The following is a 20,784-nucleotide window of genomic DNA, read 5'->3' on the forward strand; positions in this document are numbered from 1 at the left end:
AACCTAGTTTTTGCAATTCAAATCCACGTTCAACACTGAGGAGATTGCTTATTTAGATGCTTGGCTAACAAAGAATAGAGTACAACAATGTTTTGTAGCCAAGATCCACAGGAAGAGCACATATTCTAATGCCTTCCTTCACTTCTCAAGTTGTCACCCTCACCATCAGAAACGGTCAGCTGTTAAAGGTCAACTGGTGAGGACTGCACGAATAGTAAGTCAGGACAATGAGTTTGTGGATGAATGTTACTTATTAAAAAATATGTTTCTGAGTCTCGATTACCTTGAAGCTTTACTAGATTCCTTGAAAGAAGAGGTCAAATCCAAGAGTTTTAATAAGGTTTATAACCCTATGTTAAGTGTTAAGCAAGTAGGTATGGCCCAAGGTGGTACTTTTAATTTAGGTAAAGTACAGTTTTGTACCTACCATAAATGTAGATGTCCGAACTGGATAGCATCTGCAGTCATAACAACTGGGTTGTCCTGTCGTCAGGCAGCCCTTCAGTCGGCCGGATTCCAAAGTCCGGGTCCGGCTTCGGCTGATGTCGCACTTCACCCGACGTCATCTCTGTTGGTCTTCGGGTATAAAGGCATCAGCCGACGCCATTTTCCTCAGTGTTTCTTGCCCCAGATGCCAGTAGCCCTCTTGAAGGCTAAAATTTTTGGATAGATGCCAATGTTTCCAAAAAGATAGAGGTAAACACAAACATAAGCATGTATGTACATATATACAAACAAATACACCATAAAAGACTCCCCCCCACCGGCTAGCTATTAGGAGGGTAAACACCCTAGGAGTACCACAGAGGGGAAGGAGGGAGGGTAATCCTGACTGCAGATGCTATCCAGTTCGGACATCTACATTTATGGTAGGTACAAAACTGTACTATGTCCTTCATGGATGCATCTGCAGTCATAACAACTGGGTAGAATACCATAGCCAATTAGGGGAGGAGGATAAAGGTAAATTATGGTGTGTTTAGGATCCCTTGCAGTACAGCAGTGGCAAACCCTGCTCGGGATCTGGAATATAGAGGCAAATTGTAATGCTTGGCAAATGTATGCACGGAGGTCCAAGTAGCCGCCTCAATAATGTCTTTGGTTGCCACTCCTCGTAAGAAGGCTGTGGTAGTGGCTGTTGCCCTTGTAGAATGAGGTCTTATGTTCTGTGGAATTGGTTTTCCATGGAAGGAGTAACAGAATCGTATGCAATTTCCTATCCATTTGGAGATTGTCTGTTTGGAAATAGCTTTTCCTTCCCTTCCTGTTGCATAAGCTACGAAAAGTTGGTCAGTCTTTCTGCTATTTTTTGTTCTGTCCAAGTAGTAGCGTAGCTGTCTATGTACATCCAAGGTATGCAGTATTCTTTCCCTCTGTTTTGTGGGTTGGGAAAGAAGGTAGGTAGGTGGATTGCCTGGTTTAAAGACACTCTGGATACCACCTTAGGCATAAATGTAGGATTAGTCCTCATGGACACTCTATCTTGGTGGAAGATTAGGAAGGGTTGCACCGCCATTAAGGCCTGTAGTTCTGAAACCCTCCTTGCTGAAGTAATTGCCAGTAGGAAAGCAGTTTTCCATGACAGGTGTTGTAGGTCTGCTGTTGCTGCTGGTTCAAAGGGTGATAGTGTCAACTTTTCTAGCACAAAGTTTAAGTCCCAAGCTGGTAATGGTGGCTTCCTTGGAGGTTTTACATTCTTGATTCCTCTGAGAAACTGCCTGAGCAAAGGGTGCGAAAAACAGGTGGATCAAAGCTGTATTCTGCTGAAATAGCTGATGCATGTATCTTGATGGAGGAGTAGGACAGGCCTGAATGAAGAAGTTCGCCAGGTACTCCAGAATGTTAGGCATATCTATGTTTGACACATCTTTTCCTCTTTCAGTACTCCAAATGACAAACCTTTTCCATTTTCCAGCATAGTTCCTTCTTGTTGAAGGTCTGCGTGCTTCAAGAATAATGTCTTTAACTCTTTGGGAAAGCTCTGTGTTAGCTGCTGCTATGTGATGTTCCATGCAGTCAGTTGTAACGTTTTAGGTTTGGATGCATGATGCTGTAGTTGTTCTGAGTTAACATCAAAGGCATCAGGGGAATTGGCCACATATTGTTCCGAGACATGCTCCTCAGTAGTGGGTACCAGTGTTGTCTTGGCCAGTTTGGAGCTATCAGGATTATCCTTGGGCGTTCTTCCTTGATTTTTAGTAGTACTTTGTGTATCAAGGGAAGAGGTGGGAATGCATATGCTGTTAGGCCTTTCCAGCTGAAGGAGAGCGAATCCACTTTCCATGCTAGTGGGTGGAATGTCCTTGTGCAGAATTTTTTTGAGCTGGTGATTGAGAGGCGGTGCGAATAGATCTATCTGAGGCATTCCCCATTTCTTTGAGATGGTTTTGAAGATGTCCGGGTGCAGCTTCCATTCGTGGGCATCCGAAGTGGTTCTGCTTAGTATGTCTGCTAGAGTATTTTCTTTTCCCGGTACAAATATTGCCTGTAACTGGATGTTGTAGCTGAGTGCCAGGGTCCACAGCTCCAAAGTCATTCTGCATAGGGGGTAGGAATGAGTGCCTCCCTGTTTGTTGATGTACCACATGACTGTGGTGTTGTCTGTCCTTATCATCAACTGGCCCTCTTTGAGAAATGGTTTGAACTTTTAGATTGCCAGTTTTACTGCCAGCATTTCTTTTAGGTTGATGTGCAGGTGAAGTTGATCCTGTGTCCAGAGTCCTTGCGCATTTGTCCAGCATGTGGGCCCCCATCCTAGGTCTGAAGCGTCTGTTGTGATGGTCTGGCTTGCTTGACATCTGCGAAAGGGTAGGCCTGGGTTTGACTGGCATGCCTGAGCCCAACATAGGAGCTCCTGTTTTAAGCATGGAATTAGTGGGATTTCTGTTTCCAGGCTGTGTCTGTGTTGGGACCATAAATTCTTTAGGTACCACTGTAGTTTTCTCATATGTAGTCTGGCAAATGGGACCAAGATTATGCATGATGCCATGAAGCCCAAGGCCTGGAGTACTTTCCTTGCTGTTATCTTGTTCAGTTTTGTTAGTGCCAAGAAGTAAAGAGGGAGTTCTTTTTGTTTTTCTGTAGTTAGGAATGCCATTTGTTTCACTGTGTCCAATTCCGCGCCCAAGAAGGTCCTTGTTTGGGATGGTATCAGCCTTGACTTTTGTAAATTGACTGTGTATCCCAGTGCTTGTAGCAAGTAAATGACCCTTTGTAAATCTGTTGTCAGCTTGCTTTTGTTGTCCCCTTGTAGTAAGCAGTCGTCCAGGTATGGGTAAATTTGAATTCCCTGTAGTCTGCAATGGGCGATTACTGATGCCAGGCATTTTGTGAATACTCTGGGCGCAGTAGATAAGCCAAAGGGCAATGCTGAGAATTGATAGTGCTCTGATCCTGCAAGAAATCTGAGGTATCTTCTGCAGATTGGTCGAATGGGGACGTGCAGGTATGCCTCCTTGAGATCTAGAGTTACCAGCCAACACTCCTTGCCCAGCATGGGAAGAAGTTGCTGTAAGGTCAGCATCTTGAATTTTGGGACAATGATGTATGTATTTAAGGTGGACAGGTCGAGAATTGGTCTCCAACTTTTTTCCTTTCTTGGAACTAGGAATAGTCTGGAGTAGAACCCCTTTCCTTTCTCTGCTGTTGGCACTCTTTCCACAGCTCTCATGTTTGCTAACTCCATTATCTGTTGTAGAGCCTCTGTTTTTTGATTTGGAGGTAGATTTGGCATTCCTCTTTTGACTGGTAAAGTGTGGAAGTGGAACCGGTAGCCTTGATCTATGGTTTGTAGAATCCACTTGTCTTTTGTTATGTAGTGCCAGTTCTTTGAAAATAAGGTTAACTTTCCGCCTAAAGGAGCTGCTATTTGTTCCCTGGTAGGCGGATTTAGGGGTAAGTCACTGTGGTTGTGTTGATGTAGTGGCAGAGGTTGTGTCTGTGCCTCTGTTGTTACCTTGCCACTGTCGTCCTCTGTAGGCACCTCCTCTAGATTAGTTTCTGCCTCTGGAACGTCTGTTCCTGCCCCTTTGAGATCTTGTGGAGTCAGGAAAGGACCAATTTTTGGCAGGCCAGTTCCTGCTAAACCTTGGGGGTTGTACCTGCAAGAAATCTTTAACCGTTTGGACAGATTTTGCCTTTTCTTCCATTTTCTTCATAACCTGCTGTGCAGGTGTACCAAACAAACTTGTCTTATCCATAGGAGCATCTAGCAACTTAGCTTTAACATGATCCGGTAAAGCTTGCTCTTTTAGCCATGCATGCCTTCTTATCACTGTGCCAGTCATGGCTGATCTAAATGAAGCCTCCAGTGCATCATAGCCACATTTTAAGGAATGGTTACTAACCTGTTGTATGTTATTTACCATTTCTAATACATATTTCTTATCAAGAGATTCATCAGTGGTTAGCTTTTTAGTTAATTGATCAAGCATAAACTCTTGGTATTGTATCATGTGAAACTGACAGTTTAAAGCTCTAGCTGAGAGAGTAGCTGAAGTGTAGATCTTTTTACCCCATCTGTCTAATGACCTTGCTTCCCTTTCAGAAGGAATAGGGTTTTTAGCTATGGTCGCTACTGCCTTGGGTCCCTGGGATATAGTTTCGCGGTCTGCAAGTGGGGCCTTGTAAAGGTGGTGATGAGTATCTGGCACCCTGTAAAATCTGTCTGGTTTGGCAGGGGCTGGGGGTAAAGAATCTGGAGAGGAGCAAACATCATTGAAAGCATCATCCACCACAGAGAGAACAGGAGGTATAGCTAAGGGCCTGTGCTGTGGAAGGTGCAGAAAGGTCCTAAGTCTTTTTCTGGAGTCTGAAAAATCCTGTTGCTGCCATTGGAACTGCTCTCGCATGGCATGTAAGGTTTCTCCAAAGGAGAATTCTTCTGGTGGGGAAGCAGCTGGAATGGAATCTTCAGCATCAGAATCTTCAAAATTGGAGAAAGGAGCCTCTGGCTGGTCAGTTATGTCTGATTCATCAGCAGAATCATCAGAGGACACTGGCTCAGGGGGCTCTGCCCTAGGTCTCTTCTCTGGGGGCTGAGAGGCCCTGTCTGGGTGAGGTTGAGATCCTCTGATTAATGAAATTAAATCTTCTGCCAAAGTAAGCATTTGAGAACTAGAAGAGGGCCTGGTAGTGGGGGGTTTAACAGGCACTGTTTTAGTAGTCTTGGCTGCTTTAGCCCTGGCGAAGGCCTTAATGGACATGGCTGCTGGAGGCCTAGCTGCACCACGTGCTGGGGTAGAGACATCCAAGGGAATGGTGTCTGATAAATCAGTGGCAACCACCGTAGTGGATAGAATTTCTGAGGCCGATTCAAGAGTGGTAGCAGGGGTCTCAGTTGTAGAGATAGATTCAGCTGTACTTGGAGCAGTTTTCTCGGTTTCGGCCGAAACCGAGACACTCGCGGCTTGCTTAACCGTGGTTTCGGCCGAAACCACGGACCGCGAGTGTCGGTCTTTATCTTTGCGTTTTTTGGCAGATTGGGAAGTCGGAGGATCCGACGGCATAATGTACGCAAAATCAGAACCGAAAAACTGTTCTGCAAACTCCGACCGACGCCTAAGCGTTCGTCGGTTGAAAGAAGCACAGGCCGAACAGGCTGCTACGTCGTGGGCTGGGCCTAAACAAGGCAGGCAATGAGTGGAAATCTTTATGAGGTATTTGTTTCCCACAGGTTAAACAATTATTAACTTTTCTGACATCGGCTGAGGCAAGAAAGGTTCCCCAACGGGGTACTTAGCTTTAGAAGTCTTCGAAGTAGTATTCGGTAGAAGTAATCTCTGGATCCGACCGACCGGCACTTGCGAACAGCTTCTGCTTCGGGCGCCACGCGGCAAGAAAGACTGAGGAAAATGGCGTCGGCTGATGCCTTTATACCCGAAGACCAACAGAGATGACGTCGGGTGAAGTGCGACATCAGCCGAAGCCGGACCCGGACTTTGGAATCCGGCCGACTGAAGGGCTGCCTGACGACAGGACAACCCAGTTGTTATGACTGCAGATGCATCCATGAAGGACATCCAAGAGGTCACAAACAGGCTTGGTGAACAGAACACAAGAGGCAAAGTTGACTTTCACTTGAGTTTTATTACTACATTCACTGTGGATAGTCAATTAATCACTAAGATTATCCAGAAAAACTGGGAATTTAGAATCAACCCAATGTTATTTAGTAAATTGGGAGATCACCCTAAAGTGATATTTAGAATGGGTAAAAACCTAAAGAATTTGCTGGAACAACATAGGAGTACCCCTAAAATTATAGGTATGGGTAAATGTGAATCCTGTAATTTTTGCAAACATGTTGATGTTGCGAATTGTTTTTTCATCAACATTCAGTAAAAATTAAAACAGAGGTTTAAATTGCAACTCCAAGAATGTGGTTTATTTAGCTAGGTGCCAATGTTGCCCCGTGTTTTACATTGGCAAAACGGAGCGTAGACTCTGTGATAAAGTCTGTGAACATCAGTATGCAATTTCCAAAGGGAAAATTGAAAATGCCCTAGCAAAACACATTCTGACCTATAAGGAACAAATTTAAATACATGATCATACACCAGGTCCCCCATGACATCGGGGTGGTCCTTTACCTTTACACTTAGAGGAATTAGAACTTTTTTGGCAAATTAATTTGAATGTCTATAATTTTCCAGGCTTAAATGAAACATGTTCCATTAGTTGCATTTTGAAACTGAAAAGTTTGCAGAGATGAGGGTGCCTGTCATGGCCACTTTAACATACTTGTAATTTAGTTCTGGCCATCTTTTGCATTTAATATTTATATCTTGGTGTGGTGTTTTTAAACACATTCAAGCAAAATAGTATTTAGTAAGTAAATATTATGAGCTATAGGATACATTAACAATAATTATTCTTTTCCTATTTTTATTGTATAGTTTTTCTAATTTTGGTAGCTAGTAGTGGCTTTTAAGAGGAATGTGTCTTTAAATGCATGCATTTCATGATGTTTGTTCCGATTGGTACAATCTATCACCTGGTACTATTTTAGTACACTTCGATTTTGTATTGTCTATAGTAGTTATCTGATGAAGTTCGCTTTGCAAGCAAACGAAAAACACTTCATTTTATTAAATCAGCAGTTTGGACTTTGTTTGGCTTGACGTTGCTGTGTTTTTGTTATTGACTACTTCAGATAATGGTGAAGGAAAGCAGGCATTAGAGCAAATGAACAAATAAACAATACTGACAGACATGAAGCCACCACTTTGCACATCTGTGACCAAGACAGGTGGGGTGTTCCTGCTGTGATTGTGGGGATATGCTTAAAGTAATCAAGACTTGATATGGTCACAGCCTGTCAGCCTTGCACAAGGGTTAAGAAACCATGAGCCAGTGAAAACTAGTCTATGCATATGCTTTAACTGTAGATGCCTTCACTCTCCCCCGGAACACTTGACAAGTCTACAATTTGGTCGTGGTACAGGAATCCCTCTGGTTTGGCATTCTGTTATCAGGCATTATTAGCAGAGGTGCATCGCTGTCCCACTGTTTAATCACTATGGGTTTTCGCTCTAGGTGGGACTGAGTAGTCGCTGTTCTAAAGTTATGCTTCGTGTTTGGTTTGTATGTACATGCTGAGTCACCTGACATAAAACAGCCTCCTTAAGGTTGTTGCCAGTGGTTAAGTGACTTTAAAAACCAAACACAGGAGCTGTAATCGCACCATCTCATTACTGGCATCCTCAGACCAAGAATGCCCTGGGGCATCCTCTGACATTTCAGGCCTAGAGCAAGATTTTCAGACAAACACATTAGGAAAACCATTATCAGACAACAATGAGGTTCTACAGACAGAAGGTGCTAGCTATTTAAGATTAAACCAGAGTGGCATCCGTTGTGGCTTTTAGGATTTACAACCTAAATCCCTTATATAGGTCACAAACGACAAAACTGCTTTTGAGGCCTAAACAATATACACATCTGCTGTGCCAGCCCATTAAACTGACTCCTCCTTTGCAAGTACACTTGTTCTGCTTGACTAAAATCTCCGGACATCTGCCAGGAAACAACTGGTTCCCAAGAAATGTATGAAAAAAATCTTAGACAGATGGTACAAACAGCAATATCCTCAACTAGAGTGTTTATATCTGTACTCTACTTGTGGCCTGGCTCAAAGAACCAAACAAATGTTGGATTGTATTGTACCACAGGGCAAACAGACATGAGGATGGCAAGCTACACATCTATTTTTATAGAGAAATTGGTGGTGTGAACCCTGGCTCTAGATGATCACTGTTGAAGTGACACCTTGACCCCATGTGCAAAAATGGGAAAGGGTGTTATGGCTGGAGACATCTGGTGGGTAGGAGATGTAGCACACATTGGGGGGGGTGCTTAAATTCTACATGGATGTAGAACTCTACCTACGGCATATATCCTTAAAGTTATGGCTGCAGTAGTTGACCTGCACAAAGAGCATTAAAAAGACCAGCACAAACAGACACAGATGCAAATTCATCCCAACATTAAAAACAATGAAACAAACGCATTGAGATGAAGTGTAAAGAAATTGGGGAGGGCAGCACACAAGAGCACAGTCTACAGTGACCAGTCATCTCATCTAGCAGAGTAAAATAATGGCAGTAACAGCAGGTCACACTGGAGGAAAAACACTCCAGTCATACAGGGTGGTACTAAAAAACTTTCTGTATTAAATGCAGAGTAAAAAAAACTATTGGAAGCCAGTTTTAACGAGTTAAGCTTCTGCTGGCTAGCCAGAAAACTAACATATTGGTTTAAGTACTTTCACAGTTTTGTGCATACCTTATATAGATGTGCATTGGTTCAAAGGCTTCCCTGCCAGATGCAGGTTCAATACATCCAGAACCCTTCCCCCTCAAGAAAACTTTTGCTCCAGTCTCATTCTGAATGTGTTGCAAGAATGAGCTACTAGGACCTTCAACCTTCTCCTTGACATTGAAAGTAGGCACTGCATGTTCCAGTCCAACAAATACTTTATCTTGCACATAATGCATCTAGGAAAAAAAAAAACAGAAGCAAAATTAAATTATGGTTGAAAAAAGGTGGCAAACGATCACAGTGAAGATACCTTTCAATTACAACTGTTAGGAAAATTGGGCACACCAAGCCCCTAGGCTGCAAGTACAAAGTACAGTTGTGTACACTTAACATAAATGTAGATGTTCGAGTGTATTCATAGATGCAGTCATTACATGTCAGTAATCTGCTGGCAGGTTACCCTCAGTCGGCCTGAATAACAAAGTCTTGGGTCCTGCGTCGGGTGTGGTCTCCTCTTCCATGACGTCAGGTCGTCAGGGGTATAAAACAGGCAGCCAACGCCATTTTAATCAGTTTTTCTTGCCCCAGATGTCAGGTGCCCCCCAAATGGGGAGCAAAAATATGTAATAAACAGTAAATATATAAATGCACCTTAGAAACATAAAATTTACCTTCAACTAAAAGCAAATACACCACAAAGGCTTTTGAGTATAGTGTAGGAAAGAAAAGGTACAGAATGGGGGATGGCGGGTGGGTAACCCGGACTGCAACAGTGAATACACTAACATCTACATTTATGGTAAGTGTACACAACTGTACTATGGTTCTTCGTGTTTCACTGCTGCAGTCATTACATTTGGGTAGAATCCCAAAGCTATGGATGGGAGGATGGAGATAAACAGCATTAGGAGCAGCTATAAGGCCCTGCAGAACTGTAGTGGCAAAGCCTGCCCTGGATTTGGAGAAGAGAGGCAAATGATAATGCTTTGTGAAGGTATGAACAAAGCTCCAAGTAGCAGCCTCTAGAATGTCTTTGGTTGGAACCCCTCTGAGAAAAGCAGCTGAGGTAGAGGCAGCCCTGGTGGAATGAGATCTGATCCCCTTGGGCACAGGTTTAACATGGTGCAGATAGCAGAAACTAATGCAGTGACTTATCCACTTAGAAATAGTCTGCTTTGATATAGCCCTCCCCTCTGACCCTGCAGCAAATGCTACCAGTAGTTGCTCAGACTTTCTTAGAGATTTGGTCCTGTTTAAGTAGAATGTTAGTTGTCTGTGCATGTCCAGTGAATGCAGAATCCGCTCCCCCTTGTTCTGCGGATTTGGGTAAAAAGTTGGCAGGTGAATTGTCTGGTTAAGAGCCACACTGGATACCACCTTAGGCATAAAAGAAGGATTGGTCCTGAGGGACACCTTGTGCGGGTAAAATGTAATAAAACGCTCCATAGCAATGAGAGCCTGTAGTTCTGAAACCCTTCTTGCTGAAGTCACTGCCAAGAGAAAAGCTGTTTTCCAAGATAAAAATTTTATATCCACAGTAGCTGCTGGTTCAAAAGGGAGCAGGGTGAGTTTTTCCAGCACAAAATTGAGGTCCCATGCAGGAGTTGGTGATCTTCTGGGAGGCCTTAAATTTTTGGCCCCTCTAAGATACTGTTTAAGCAGAGGATGAGAAAAGAGGGGAGGCTCTGTGTTGTAATGAGCCGAGATGGCAGAGGCATGGATTTTTACTGAAGAAAAAGATAGGCCCTTGTCAAGCATCTCAGTCAAATATTGTAAAATCTGAGGAATACTGGGCTTTGCTGTGTCTGCTCCTTGTGCTTAGTTCCAAGCACAGAATCTCTTCCATTTATCAGCATAAGATTTTCTAGTACTTGGCTTTCTGGCTTCCAAAATGACATCCATCACAGATTTACTGAAAGCTGTTTGAATAATTAAATGATCAGCCATGCTGCTAGGTTCAGAGTTTGGAGCTGAGTGTGCAGAATTTGATTGTTCTGCTGAGACAGTAGATGAGGTATTTGAGGCAAGTACCAAGGGGGAAGTTGAGACATATTCCATAGAAGTGGGTACCAGTGTTGTCGAGGCCAGTCCGGAGCAACTAGGATCATTTTTGGTTTTTCCTATCCGACTTTTAGTAAGACTTTGGAGAGAAGAGGCAGAGGGGGAAAGGCATAGACTGATAGGTTTTTCCAACTGAAGGATAGGGCATCCACTTTCCATGCTTTTTTGTGATGAATTCTTGTGCAGAATTTGTCCAGCTGATAATTTTGGGGAGAGGCAAATAGATCTATGTCTGGGCTCCCCCATTTCCGTGTTAACATTTTGAAGATTTGTGGATCCAGTTTCCATTCATGCGGATCCATAAGATTTCTGCTTAGGTCGTCTGCCAGAGTATTTTGTTTTCCTGGCAGGAATTGAGCTTGAAGATGTATTTGGCAAGTCAAAGCTGTGTTCCACAATGCCATGGCTAGTCTGCAAAGGGGGTAGAGGCATGTGTACCACATAACCGTGGTGTTGTCTGTCTTTATCAGTAGTTGTCCTGGATGAAGTAAGTCCTTGAAGGCTGTCAGAGCATTCTGAACAGCTAGCATCTCTTTCTGGCTGATATGTAGATGCATTTGTTTCGGGCTCCATTTGCCCTGAATGCATCTCCCAGCCAGGTGGGCCCTGCAAGCATAGTCTGATGAGTCTGTAGTTAGGGTTTGGGTGGAAAAGTGAATGACAGTCCCTTGTTTTGATGACATGTCTCCACCCACCAAAGAAACTCCTGTTGTAGGCAGGGAATGAGAGGAATCATTGTTTCCAGACTGTGACAATGTGGGCTCCAGAAACTTTTTAGATACCACTGAAGTTTCCTCGTATGCAGTCTTGCATATGGAATTAGTAGAATTCAGGATGCCATGAACCCCAGAGCCTGCAGAATTTGTCGTGCAAATAACTGGGTTTTTGTTGCCATTGGTTTGAAGTATTTTGTCAGTTGCCTTTGTTTGTCTGGCGTAAGGTAAGCCTTATGGACAGTTGTATTCAAGCTTGCACCCAGGAATGTAATTATTTGAGAGGGTACTAGTTGGGATTTCTTTTCGTTTACTGTGTACCCTAGGCATGTTAGAAGCCTTATTACAAACGCCAGATGTTGAAGAAGAGTGTCCTTGTCCTCTGCTTGGATGAGACAGGCGTCTAGATAAGGGTACGCCTCTTTGCCTGAAGAATGCAATTACTGGTGCCAGGCACTTTTTAAAGACCATGGGCGCAGTAGATAAGCCAAAGGGCAGTGAAGATAATTGGTAATGCAAAAAACCTGCCTTGAAGCAGAGGTATCTTCTGCAAGATTCCCTTATTGGGATATGCAGGTATGCCTCAAGTCTAGAGTCACTAACCAAGCGTTTCTGCCCAGCATAAGTAGTAGCTGTTGTAAAGTCAGCATTCTGAATTTTGGAATGTCCAGGAACGTGTTCAAAATCGATAAATCCAGTATTGGACGCCAAGAATTGTCTTTTCTGGGTACCAGAAAAAGTCTTGAATAAAAACCTTGTCCTTTTTCCTTTCCTGGTACTGGTTGAACAGCCCTCATATCCATAAGGTACATAACTTGTTTCTGAGCCTCTGCCCACTGATTTTGTGGCAGATCTGGCCTTCCGTTTGGAAATGGCAAATTATGGAAATGAAATCTGTACCCCTGGGATACTATGTTTAATACCCACTTGTCCTGGGTAATTAACTGCCAATTTTGAGCATGAAGTGCTAGTTTCCCCCCCAAGGGGGCTAACAAAAGATAAGTGCTTGGTGATGGTAGAGGAAAATCATTGAGACTGCTTACTGTAGGGTTGTCCTTTGTTTCTGCCAGATTTGGAGGTGGAGCACCCCATTGTTTTGACCTGTAAGAACCCTGTGATTGGTACCTGGAGCCTTCTGAGTGCCTGGATTTGCCTCGAGTGGCTCTGTTGGACACAGGAAAGGACCAATTTTTAGTAGGCCAGTGCCTACTGAACCTGAGTGGTGGCACTTGCAAGAAATCTTTTACAGTTTGCATAGATTTAGCTTTGTCTTCCATTTTCTTTAAAACCTCTTCTGCCTTATTACCAGTGTCATGTTGCAAGGGGGCATCCAACAATTTAGCTTTAACATGATCAGGCATATTTTGCTCCTTGAGACAGGCATGCCTTCTAATCACAGATCTAGTAACTGCAAGAGGCCTCCAAGGAATCAAAACCACATTGCAAAATATGCTTTCCAACCTGTTCTGCTGAATGCAATAATTCCTCTAACTCTATTTTCCACACAATCAGAAATCATCATCATTTTCTGTTTCAGTAGACCCATAACATGCTGTTGATATTTAAGCATATGAAAAGTACAGTTTTGTACCTACCATAAATGTAGATGTTCGAGTGTTCACCCTGCTGCAGTCATCACACTTGGGTTATCCTGCCGTCAGGCGATCCCGCAGTCGGCCTGAGTTCCAAAGTCTTGCTCCGGCATCGGTTGCTGTCGCTTCTTCCCTGACGTCAGTGCGCCAGGGGTATATAAGAGGCATCTGACGCCATTTTCTTCAGTTTTTCTTGCCCCAGATGTCAGATGCCCCCAATAGGTAGGCAATATATATACATAGCTATATAAAAATAAAACAATACCTTCAGGCACAAGCAAATACACCACAGAGGTTGTATAGGATAGAGTGGTACAGATAAGTTCAGCTAGTTCACAGGGGATGGAGGGAGGGTAACCTGGACTGCAGCAGGGTGAACACTCGAACATCTACATTTATGGCAGGTACAAAACTGTACTACGTTCATCGTGTTACCCTGTTGCAGTCATCACACTTGGGTTGAATCCCAAAGCTAAGGATGGGTGGTGGAGTTAAACAGGGTTAGAAGAAGCTAGTAGGCCCTGCAAAACTGCAGTGGCAAAACCAGCTCTAGTCTTAGAATATAGAGGTAAGTGATGGTGTTTGGTGAAGGTGTGCACTGAACTCCAAGTTGCAGCTTCCAGAATTTCCTTGGTTGGCACTCCATTGAGAAAGGCTGCTGATGTAGCTGTAGCCCTGGTGGAGTGGGACCTAATGTTAGCAGGTACCGGTTTCCCATGGTGCGTGTAGCAGAAACGCATGCAATGCCCTATCCATTTAGAAATGGTCTGTTTTGAGATAGCTTTTCCTTGTGATCCTGCAGCATAGGCTACAAAGAGCGGTTCAGATTTTCTGAAAGCCTTAGTTTTATCCAAGTAGTAACGTAATTGCTTGTGAATGTCCAAAGAGTGCAGGAGTCTTTCTCCTTTGTTCTGGGAATTTGGGAAAAAGGTGGGCAAATGAATGGTTTGGTTTAGGGCCACACTGGATACCAACTATGGCATAAAGGAAGGGTTAGTTCATAGAGAGACTCTGTCTTTATGAAAAATGAGGAAAGGCTCCCCTGCCATTAGTGCCTGTAGCTCTGAGACTCTTCTAGCTGAGGTTATTGCTAGTAGCAGGGCAGTTTTCCATGAAAGAAATTTTAAATCAGCTGAAAAAGCTGGTTCAAAGGGTGGCAGTGTAAGCTTTTCCAGAACAAAGTTGAGATCCCAAGTAGGTGTTGGTGCTCTCCTGGGCGGTCTTATGTTCTTAGCCCCTCTGAGGTACTGTCTTGGGAGTGGATGTGAGAATAGAGGAGGATCCGTGTTGTAATGAGCTGAAATTGCTGAGGTGTGGATCTTAATAGATGAAAAGGAAAGTCCTTTGTGCAACATCTCAGTTAAATATTGTAGAATCTGAGGAATGTTTGGATCAAGGGGATTTTGGCCTTTAGCCTGGTTCCAGGTGCAAAATCTTTTCCATTTGTCTGAATAGGTTTTCCTGGTGCTGGGCCTCCTGGCCTCCAGAATGACATCCATAACAGCTTTGGATAGAGGTGTTGGCTGGCTGTTTAGGTAATTTGCCATGCAGCCAGGTTTAAAGTCTTGAGCTGGCTGTGTAGAATCTGATTGTCTCGCTGGGTGAGCAGGTGAGGAATTTGTGGTGAAATCCATGGTGGGCCGTGGGCCATGTTCCTTAGAATTGGATACCAATGCTGGCGTGGCCAGTCTGGTGCAATGAGTATCATTTGTGGCCTCTCTAATCTGACTTTCAGCAGTACCTTTGCTAGAAGAGGCAGTGGAGGAAAGGCATACACTGTTAATGTTTTCCAACTGAATGAGAGGGCGTCCACTTTCCAAGCTTGTGGATGGAATGTCCTTGTGCAAAATTTTTGAAGTTGGTAGTTTTGGGGGCTGGCAAACAGATCTATGTCTGGGTGTCCCCGATTTTGTGCTATCATTGCAAATACTTGTGGATCTAGTTTCCACTAGTGTGGATCCATGATGTTTCTGCTTAGGTTGTCTGCCAATTTGTTTTCTTTCCTGGCAGGAATTGCGCTTGTAATTGAACCTGGTAAGACAGTGCCGTGTTCCACAAGGTCATTGCTTGCCTGCATTGAGGGTAGGAATGTGTGCCCCCATGCTTGTTTATGTACCACATTACTGTGGTATTGTCCGTCTTTATTATTAGTTGTCCTGGGTGTTAAGAGGTCCTTGAAAGCTGTTAAGGCATTCTGTACTGCTAGCATTTCTTTTTGATTGATATGCAGATACCTTTGATCTGTAGTCCATTTGCCCTGAATGCACTTGTCCTGCCATGTGTGCTCCCCAGGCATAGTCCGATGCATCTGTTGTCATAGTTTGCCTGGCTGTGGGTAAGGTGAAAGGCTGACCCTTGTTGAGGTGACATGCCTGTGCCCACCATAGAAACTCCTGCTGAAGGCAGGGAATGAGTAGCATCATTGTTTCCAAGCTGTGGCTGTGCCGAGTCCATACGCTTTTCAAGTACCATTGTAATTTCCTCAAATGCAGTTTTGCAAATGGTATTAGTAGTATGCAAGATGCCATGAAACCAAAGGCCTGCAGAATTTTTTTTGCAGGGAGTTGGGTCTTTGTTGCCATTATTTTGAAATATTGAGTCAGCTGTTGTTGCTTGTCTGTCGTGAGATAAGCCATCTGGGCCGTTGTATTCAAGCTGGCACCCAGGAATATTATGTTTTGTGAGGGCACTAGTTTTGATTTCTTTTTGTTTACTGTGTACCCTAGGCAACTTAGAATGTGTTTGACAAATGCCAGATGCTTTAAAAGAATGTCCTTGCTTTCTGCTTGAATAAGGCAGTCGTCCAGGTATGGGTATATTTGAATTCCTCTTTGTCTGCAGTATGCAATTACTGGTGCCAGGCATTTTGTGAAGACCCTGGGCACAGTAGATAAGCCAAAGGGCAGTGCAGAGAATTGATAATGCGTTGAACCTGCAATGAAGCGGAGGTATCTTCTGCAATTTTGTCTAATAGGGACATGCATGTATGCCTCCTTGAGGTCCAATGTTACTAGCCAAGCATTCTTGCCCAGCATGGGAAGAAGCTGCTGTAGGGTTAGCATCTTGAATTTTGGTACTTGCAGATAGGTGTTCAGAAATGAAAGATCCAGAATGGGTCTCCATACTTTGTCTTTTCTTGGGACTAGAAAGAGTCTTGAGTAAAATCCTTGTCCTTGCTCCTGTGTAGGTACCTGTTGAATGGCTCTCATGTCCATGAGAGCTGTAATTTGTTTTTGTGCCTCTGCCCATTGATTTGGTGGCAGGTTTGGCATTCCTTTTATCCTTGGCAAGGTATGAAAGTGGAATCTGTAACCTTGTGAGACAATGTTTAGGACCCATTTGTCTTTTGTGATGATGTGCCAGTTGTCTGCAAAAAATGCTAATTTTCCTCCCAAGGGAGCTGCCAGGAGAGATTTGCTTGGTAGTTTGAGGATTGAGTCGTGTTTGTCTTCTGCTAGCTTGGGGCCTGTCTTCTCCTCCTTTCTGGGTAGCAGTACCCCATTGGCGAGGTTTGTAAGGGCCTTGTGACTGACCTCTGCCCCTTGGGCATCTGTATTTGCCCCTCTGTGATCTGTCAGAAGCTGGAAAGGACCAGTTTTTTGTTGGCCAATTTCTGCTAAAATGAGGGGGTTGTACCTGTAAAAAAATCCTTGAGCGTCTGCATAGACTTTGCCTTCTCCTCCATTTTCTTTAAAACCTCTTCTGCTTTGACACCAATAATTTTGCTTTAACATGATCAGGTAAGGGTTTGTTCTTTTAACAAAGCATGTCTACGTATGACAGACCCAGTAACAGCTGCTCTACAGGAAGCTTCTAATGAATCAAATCCACATTGTAAAGTATGTTTGCCCACCTGTTCAGCTGCATGCAACAGATCCTGCATTTCCTTGAATTCAGACTGTTCAGTATGCGTGCTCATTTTTTTGTTTTAATTGAGACATGAAGATTTGCTGATATTTCAGCATGTGAAACTGACAATTTAATGCTCTCATAGCCAGAGTTGCTGAGGTGTATATTTTCTTTCCCCATCTATCTTGGGCTCTGGAATCCCTTTCAGAGGACACAGGATTTTTAGCCATAGAAGTTTTAGCCCCCTTGGGACCCTGGGAAATTGTTTCTGGGTCAGCCACAGGGCTTTTATAAAGGAATTTGTGTGAGTCAGGTACTCTGTAGTATCTGTTTGGTTTGGCTGGAGCAGGAGGTAGAGAGTCTGGATTTAGACTAGACTCCAAGTAAACATCATCCACAATATCTAAAACTGGAGGGATAGCAAGTGGACTGTGCTGGGCTAGTAAAAGAAACTCAGAGTCTTTTCTTAGAATCAGAGTAGTCCTGGCCTCCCCAGTGGAAATGTTTCCTCATGGTATGTAAAGTTTCCCCAAAGGAGTAGTCTTCAGGGGGAGATGCTGAAGGAATACAGTTCTTCAGCATCACAGTCTTCATAAGGGGGAAAAGTGTAATCCTGCTCCTCAGAAGAATCTGAGGAAAATGAAACCAGGTCAGAGGAAGCATAATCCTCCTCTCCTCTTGTCTTGGTCTTTTATCTGGAGGGGGATGGGAATCCCTAATTAGGGTAATCAAATCTTCAGCCATCTTAAGCATCTGTTTCTTAGGCATGGGGCCTTGAACTGTAGACTGATGTACAGTCTTTTTTGGTTTTAATGGAGTTTTAAGCTTAGCATAAGATTTAATGGTGAGTGTAGTCCGTCTGAAGACACCTTCTGCAACCGAAGGTGTTTCCACCGCACCGGGGTAGTCTCCTGCTCCGGTGTCGGAAGGGCCTAATGAAGATGGCTGCGTCGGCCTAGTACACTCTGCTTGAGAATCTGCAGCTGTCTGGGGGTTCCAATTCTGCGGTCGTCAGGGGCTGTGTAGGCGCCTCACTGAAAACCGGAGAACCGGCGACAGGCCCAGCAGAGGCCTCGAAGTCTGGCTTGTTCCTAGGCTGCCCTGTCCTTATCCTTGCATTTTTTATGCATGCCGGTTGTCGGCTGCTCCAACGGCATGATATAATTAAATTTCCTACGAAAGTAATGTCGTGCGAAGTCAAAACGGCGTTTGCTAGTTCGTTTATTAAACCTAGCACAAAACCGACAACCTGTGACGTTGTGGTCTGGGCCTAGGCAAGGAATACAATAAGAATGGAAGTCCTTATGAGGTATTTGCTTCCCACAAGAAATGCAATTGTTAACTTTTTCTGACAAAAGACTGAGGGAAGAAAAAGGTTCCCCAATGGGGTACTTAGCTTTATTGAATACTTCGGGCTGAAATTCGAATCGAAAATCTCAGGTGTCAGCCGACCGGCACTTGCGAACTGCTTCTGCTTCGGGCACTGCACGGCAAGAAAGACTGAATAAAATAGCGTTGGATGCCTCTTATATACCCCTGGCACACTGACGTCAGGGAAAAAGCGACAGCAACCGACCCCGGACCAAGACTTTGGAACTCAGGCCAACTGCGGAACCGCCTGATGGCAGGATAACCCAAGTGTGATGACTGCAGCAGGGTAACACGATGAACATCTGGCAGTTTAAGGCTCTGATTGCCAAGGAAGCAGACGTATACACTCTTTCCCCATCTATCCAGCACCCTGGAATCTTTATCAGAGGGGGTAGGATTTTTGGCTGTAGAGGCCTTAACACCCTTGGGACCCTGTGAAATAGTCTCAGGGTCAGCAGCAGGATTTTTGAATAGAAATTTGTGGGAGTCAGGGACCCTGTAATATCTGTCTGGCTTACTAGGAGCCGGAGATAGGGAATCAGGAGCCATGCTTGATTCCGAAAACACATCAACAATGTCTAATACAGGAGGTATAGCCAAAGGCCTATGCTGAGGAAGAAGGAGGAAATCACGAAGTCTCTTTTTTGATTCAGAGAAGTCCCGACTCTCCCAGTGAAAATGTTCCCTTAAAGTATGCAAAGTTTCTCCAAAAGAGTAATCCTCAGGAGGAGATGCAGATGGGATGGATTCCTCTGCATCAGAATCCTCATAGGGGGGAATAGAAAATTCCTGATCAGAAGAGGAATCAGAAGAAATGGAAACCTGATCTGAAGAATCAGTGTCTTGCCTAGGCCTCTTAGCGGGGGGGGGGGTTGGGGGTTGGGAACCCCTGATCAAGGTAATTAAATCCTCAGCCATTTTGATCATCTGTTTTTTAGGCATAGGGGCCTGAGCACGTGGCTCATGCGTCAGTTTTTTAGACATAGAAGTTCTTGACCTTGTTTTTGTTGCTGGCGTCGGTTTAATATAAAAATGTTGAGGTCTGAAAACACCCTCAGAAGCCCGTGCCTGCTCAGCGGCTCCGGACCCATCTAAGGGAGAGACATCTGCGGGTTCAATACTCTGAGAATCTCGCGGCATACCAGACTCCGAATGGGTCTCTGTAGAGGCCTGCGACTCAAAGGTAGCGGGTATCAGGGACTGCAAAAGCGCCTCACTGAGTACTGGCGGACTGGCGACTGGCTTAGGAGAAGCTAAGTCAGTTTTGGACCTAGACGGTCTGTCTCTGTCTTTTTCTTTTCTTGCAAACTCCAGTAGTCCGATTGCTAACAGACGACATTTCAGGATAGTTAAATCTTGAACCAAAATATTTAGAAGCAAAAATATACCGACGCTTATAGTGTGCTGGTTAAATTTAGCACAAAACCGACAGCAAGGCACATTGTGATCAGGGCCTAGGCAAGGAATACAGTACAAATGAAAATCCTTATAAGGTATTTGCTTCCCACAAGTAATGCAATCATAAACTTTTACTGACATCGGTAAGGAGCAAGAAAAAGTTTCCCCAACGGGGTACTTAGCTTTAGTTTGAAGACTTTGGTTCTGAAACTCGAATACGAAAATTTCAGGAGTCGGCCGACCGGCACTTGCCAACTGCTTCTTCGGGCACCACGCGGCAAGAAAGACTGATTAAAATGGCCTTCGCTGCATGTTCTATACCCCTGACGACCTGACGCCATGGAAGAGGAGACAGTAACCGACGCAGGACCCAAGACTTTAATCAGGCCGACTGAGGGCAACCTGCCAGCAGATTACCCAAATGTAATGACATCAACAGTGAAACACTAAGAACATCTTCTGCAAACAGATCTCTAAAGACCACCAAAAACATTCCAGGTTACTGCCTCCAACAAAAATATAACCTCTTCAAAACTTCAACATACTCCGTAAATCTTTGGTGAAATGCCCCCCTCAAGAAGAAGAAAAAAAAAAAAATACATGCTCAACCTGCTATAACACCAGGCATACCAGAGAAATGGTACAGACTTCAAGTAGCTACACATTTTTTAAATCTTCCTATACATTCCCCACTTATTTTGGGCTACCTACATTTAATGAGAATTGTTTTCTGCCAGCCAGAAAATGAACCAGAGTATAAATGTCACTGCTTAGCAAAATAAAAAAAATGGAATTAAGCTGACAAATTAGAAGTCACGGGGGGTAAAAGGCAAACCAAGATAGCTTGCAGTAAGTAGCAGTCAAAAAGCTAACAGTGGTAGCTGCATGGAAGAAGTGCACACTTTTGAAAAGGAATCTGCAAAGATAATAAAATCTAAATAAGAAAAAAATGTGAATACTCTGCTAGACATTTCTGATCTACAGCTCTACAAGTATTTACAAAGGATAATGCAAGGAAACTGAACGTATAACCTAGATAC

The 20,784-nt window shown here is 43.9% G+C and overlaps 1 protein-coding gene across 1 annotated transcript in view; it reads right to left on the bottom strand.

The window, feature by feature from the left end:
- KHDC4 (KH domain containing 4, pre-mRNA splicing factor) overlaps positions 1-20,784 on the bottom strand; it is a gene marked incomplete in the record, with an annotated part of 2,214,276 nt that overhangs the window by 928,373 nt on the left and 1,265,119 nt on the right. The window contains 1 exon segment of the mRNA XM_044080154.1: positions 8,785-8,996. Within this exon segment, the coding sequence (XP_043936089.1) occupies positions 8,785-8,996 (212 nt within the window).

The sequence above is a fragment of the Protopterus annectens genome, chromosome 8.part0 (genome assembly GCF_019279795.1).
Source record: "Protopterus annectens isolate FY-2018-M chromosome 8.part0, PAN1.0, whole genome shotgun sequence".
NCBI classification, from domain to species: Eukaryota; Metazoa; Chordata; order Ceratodontiformes; family Protopteridae; genus Protopterus; species Protopterus annectens.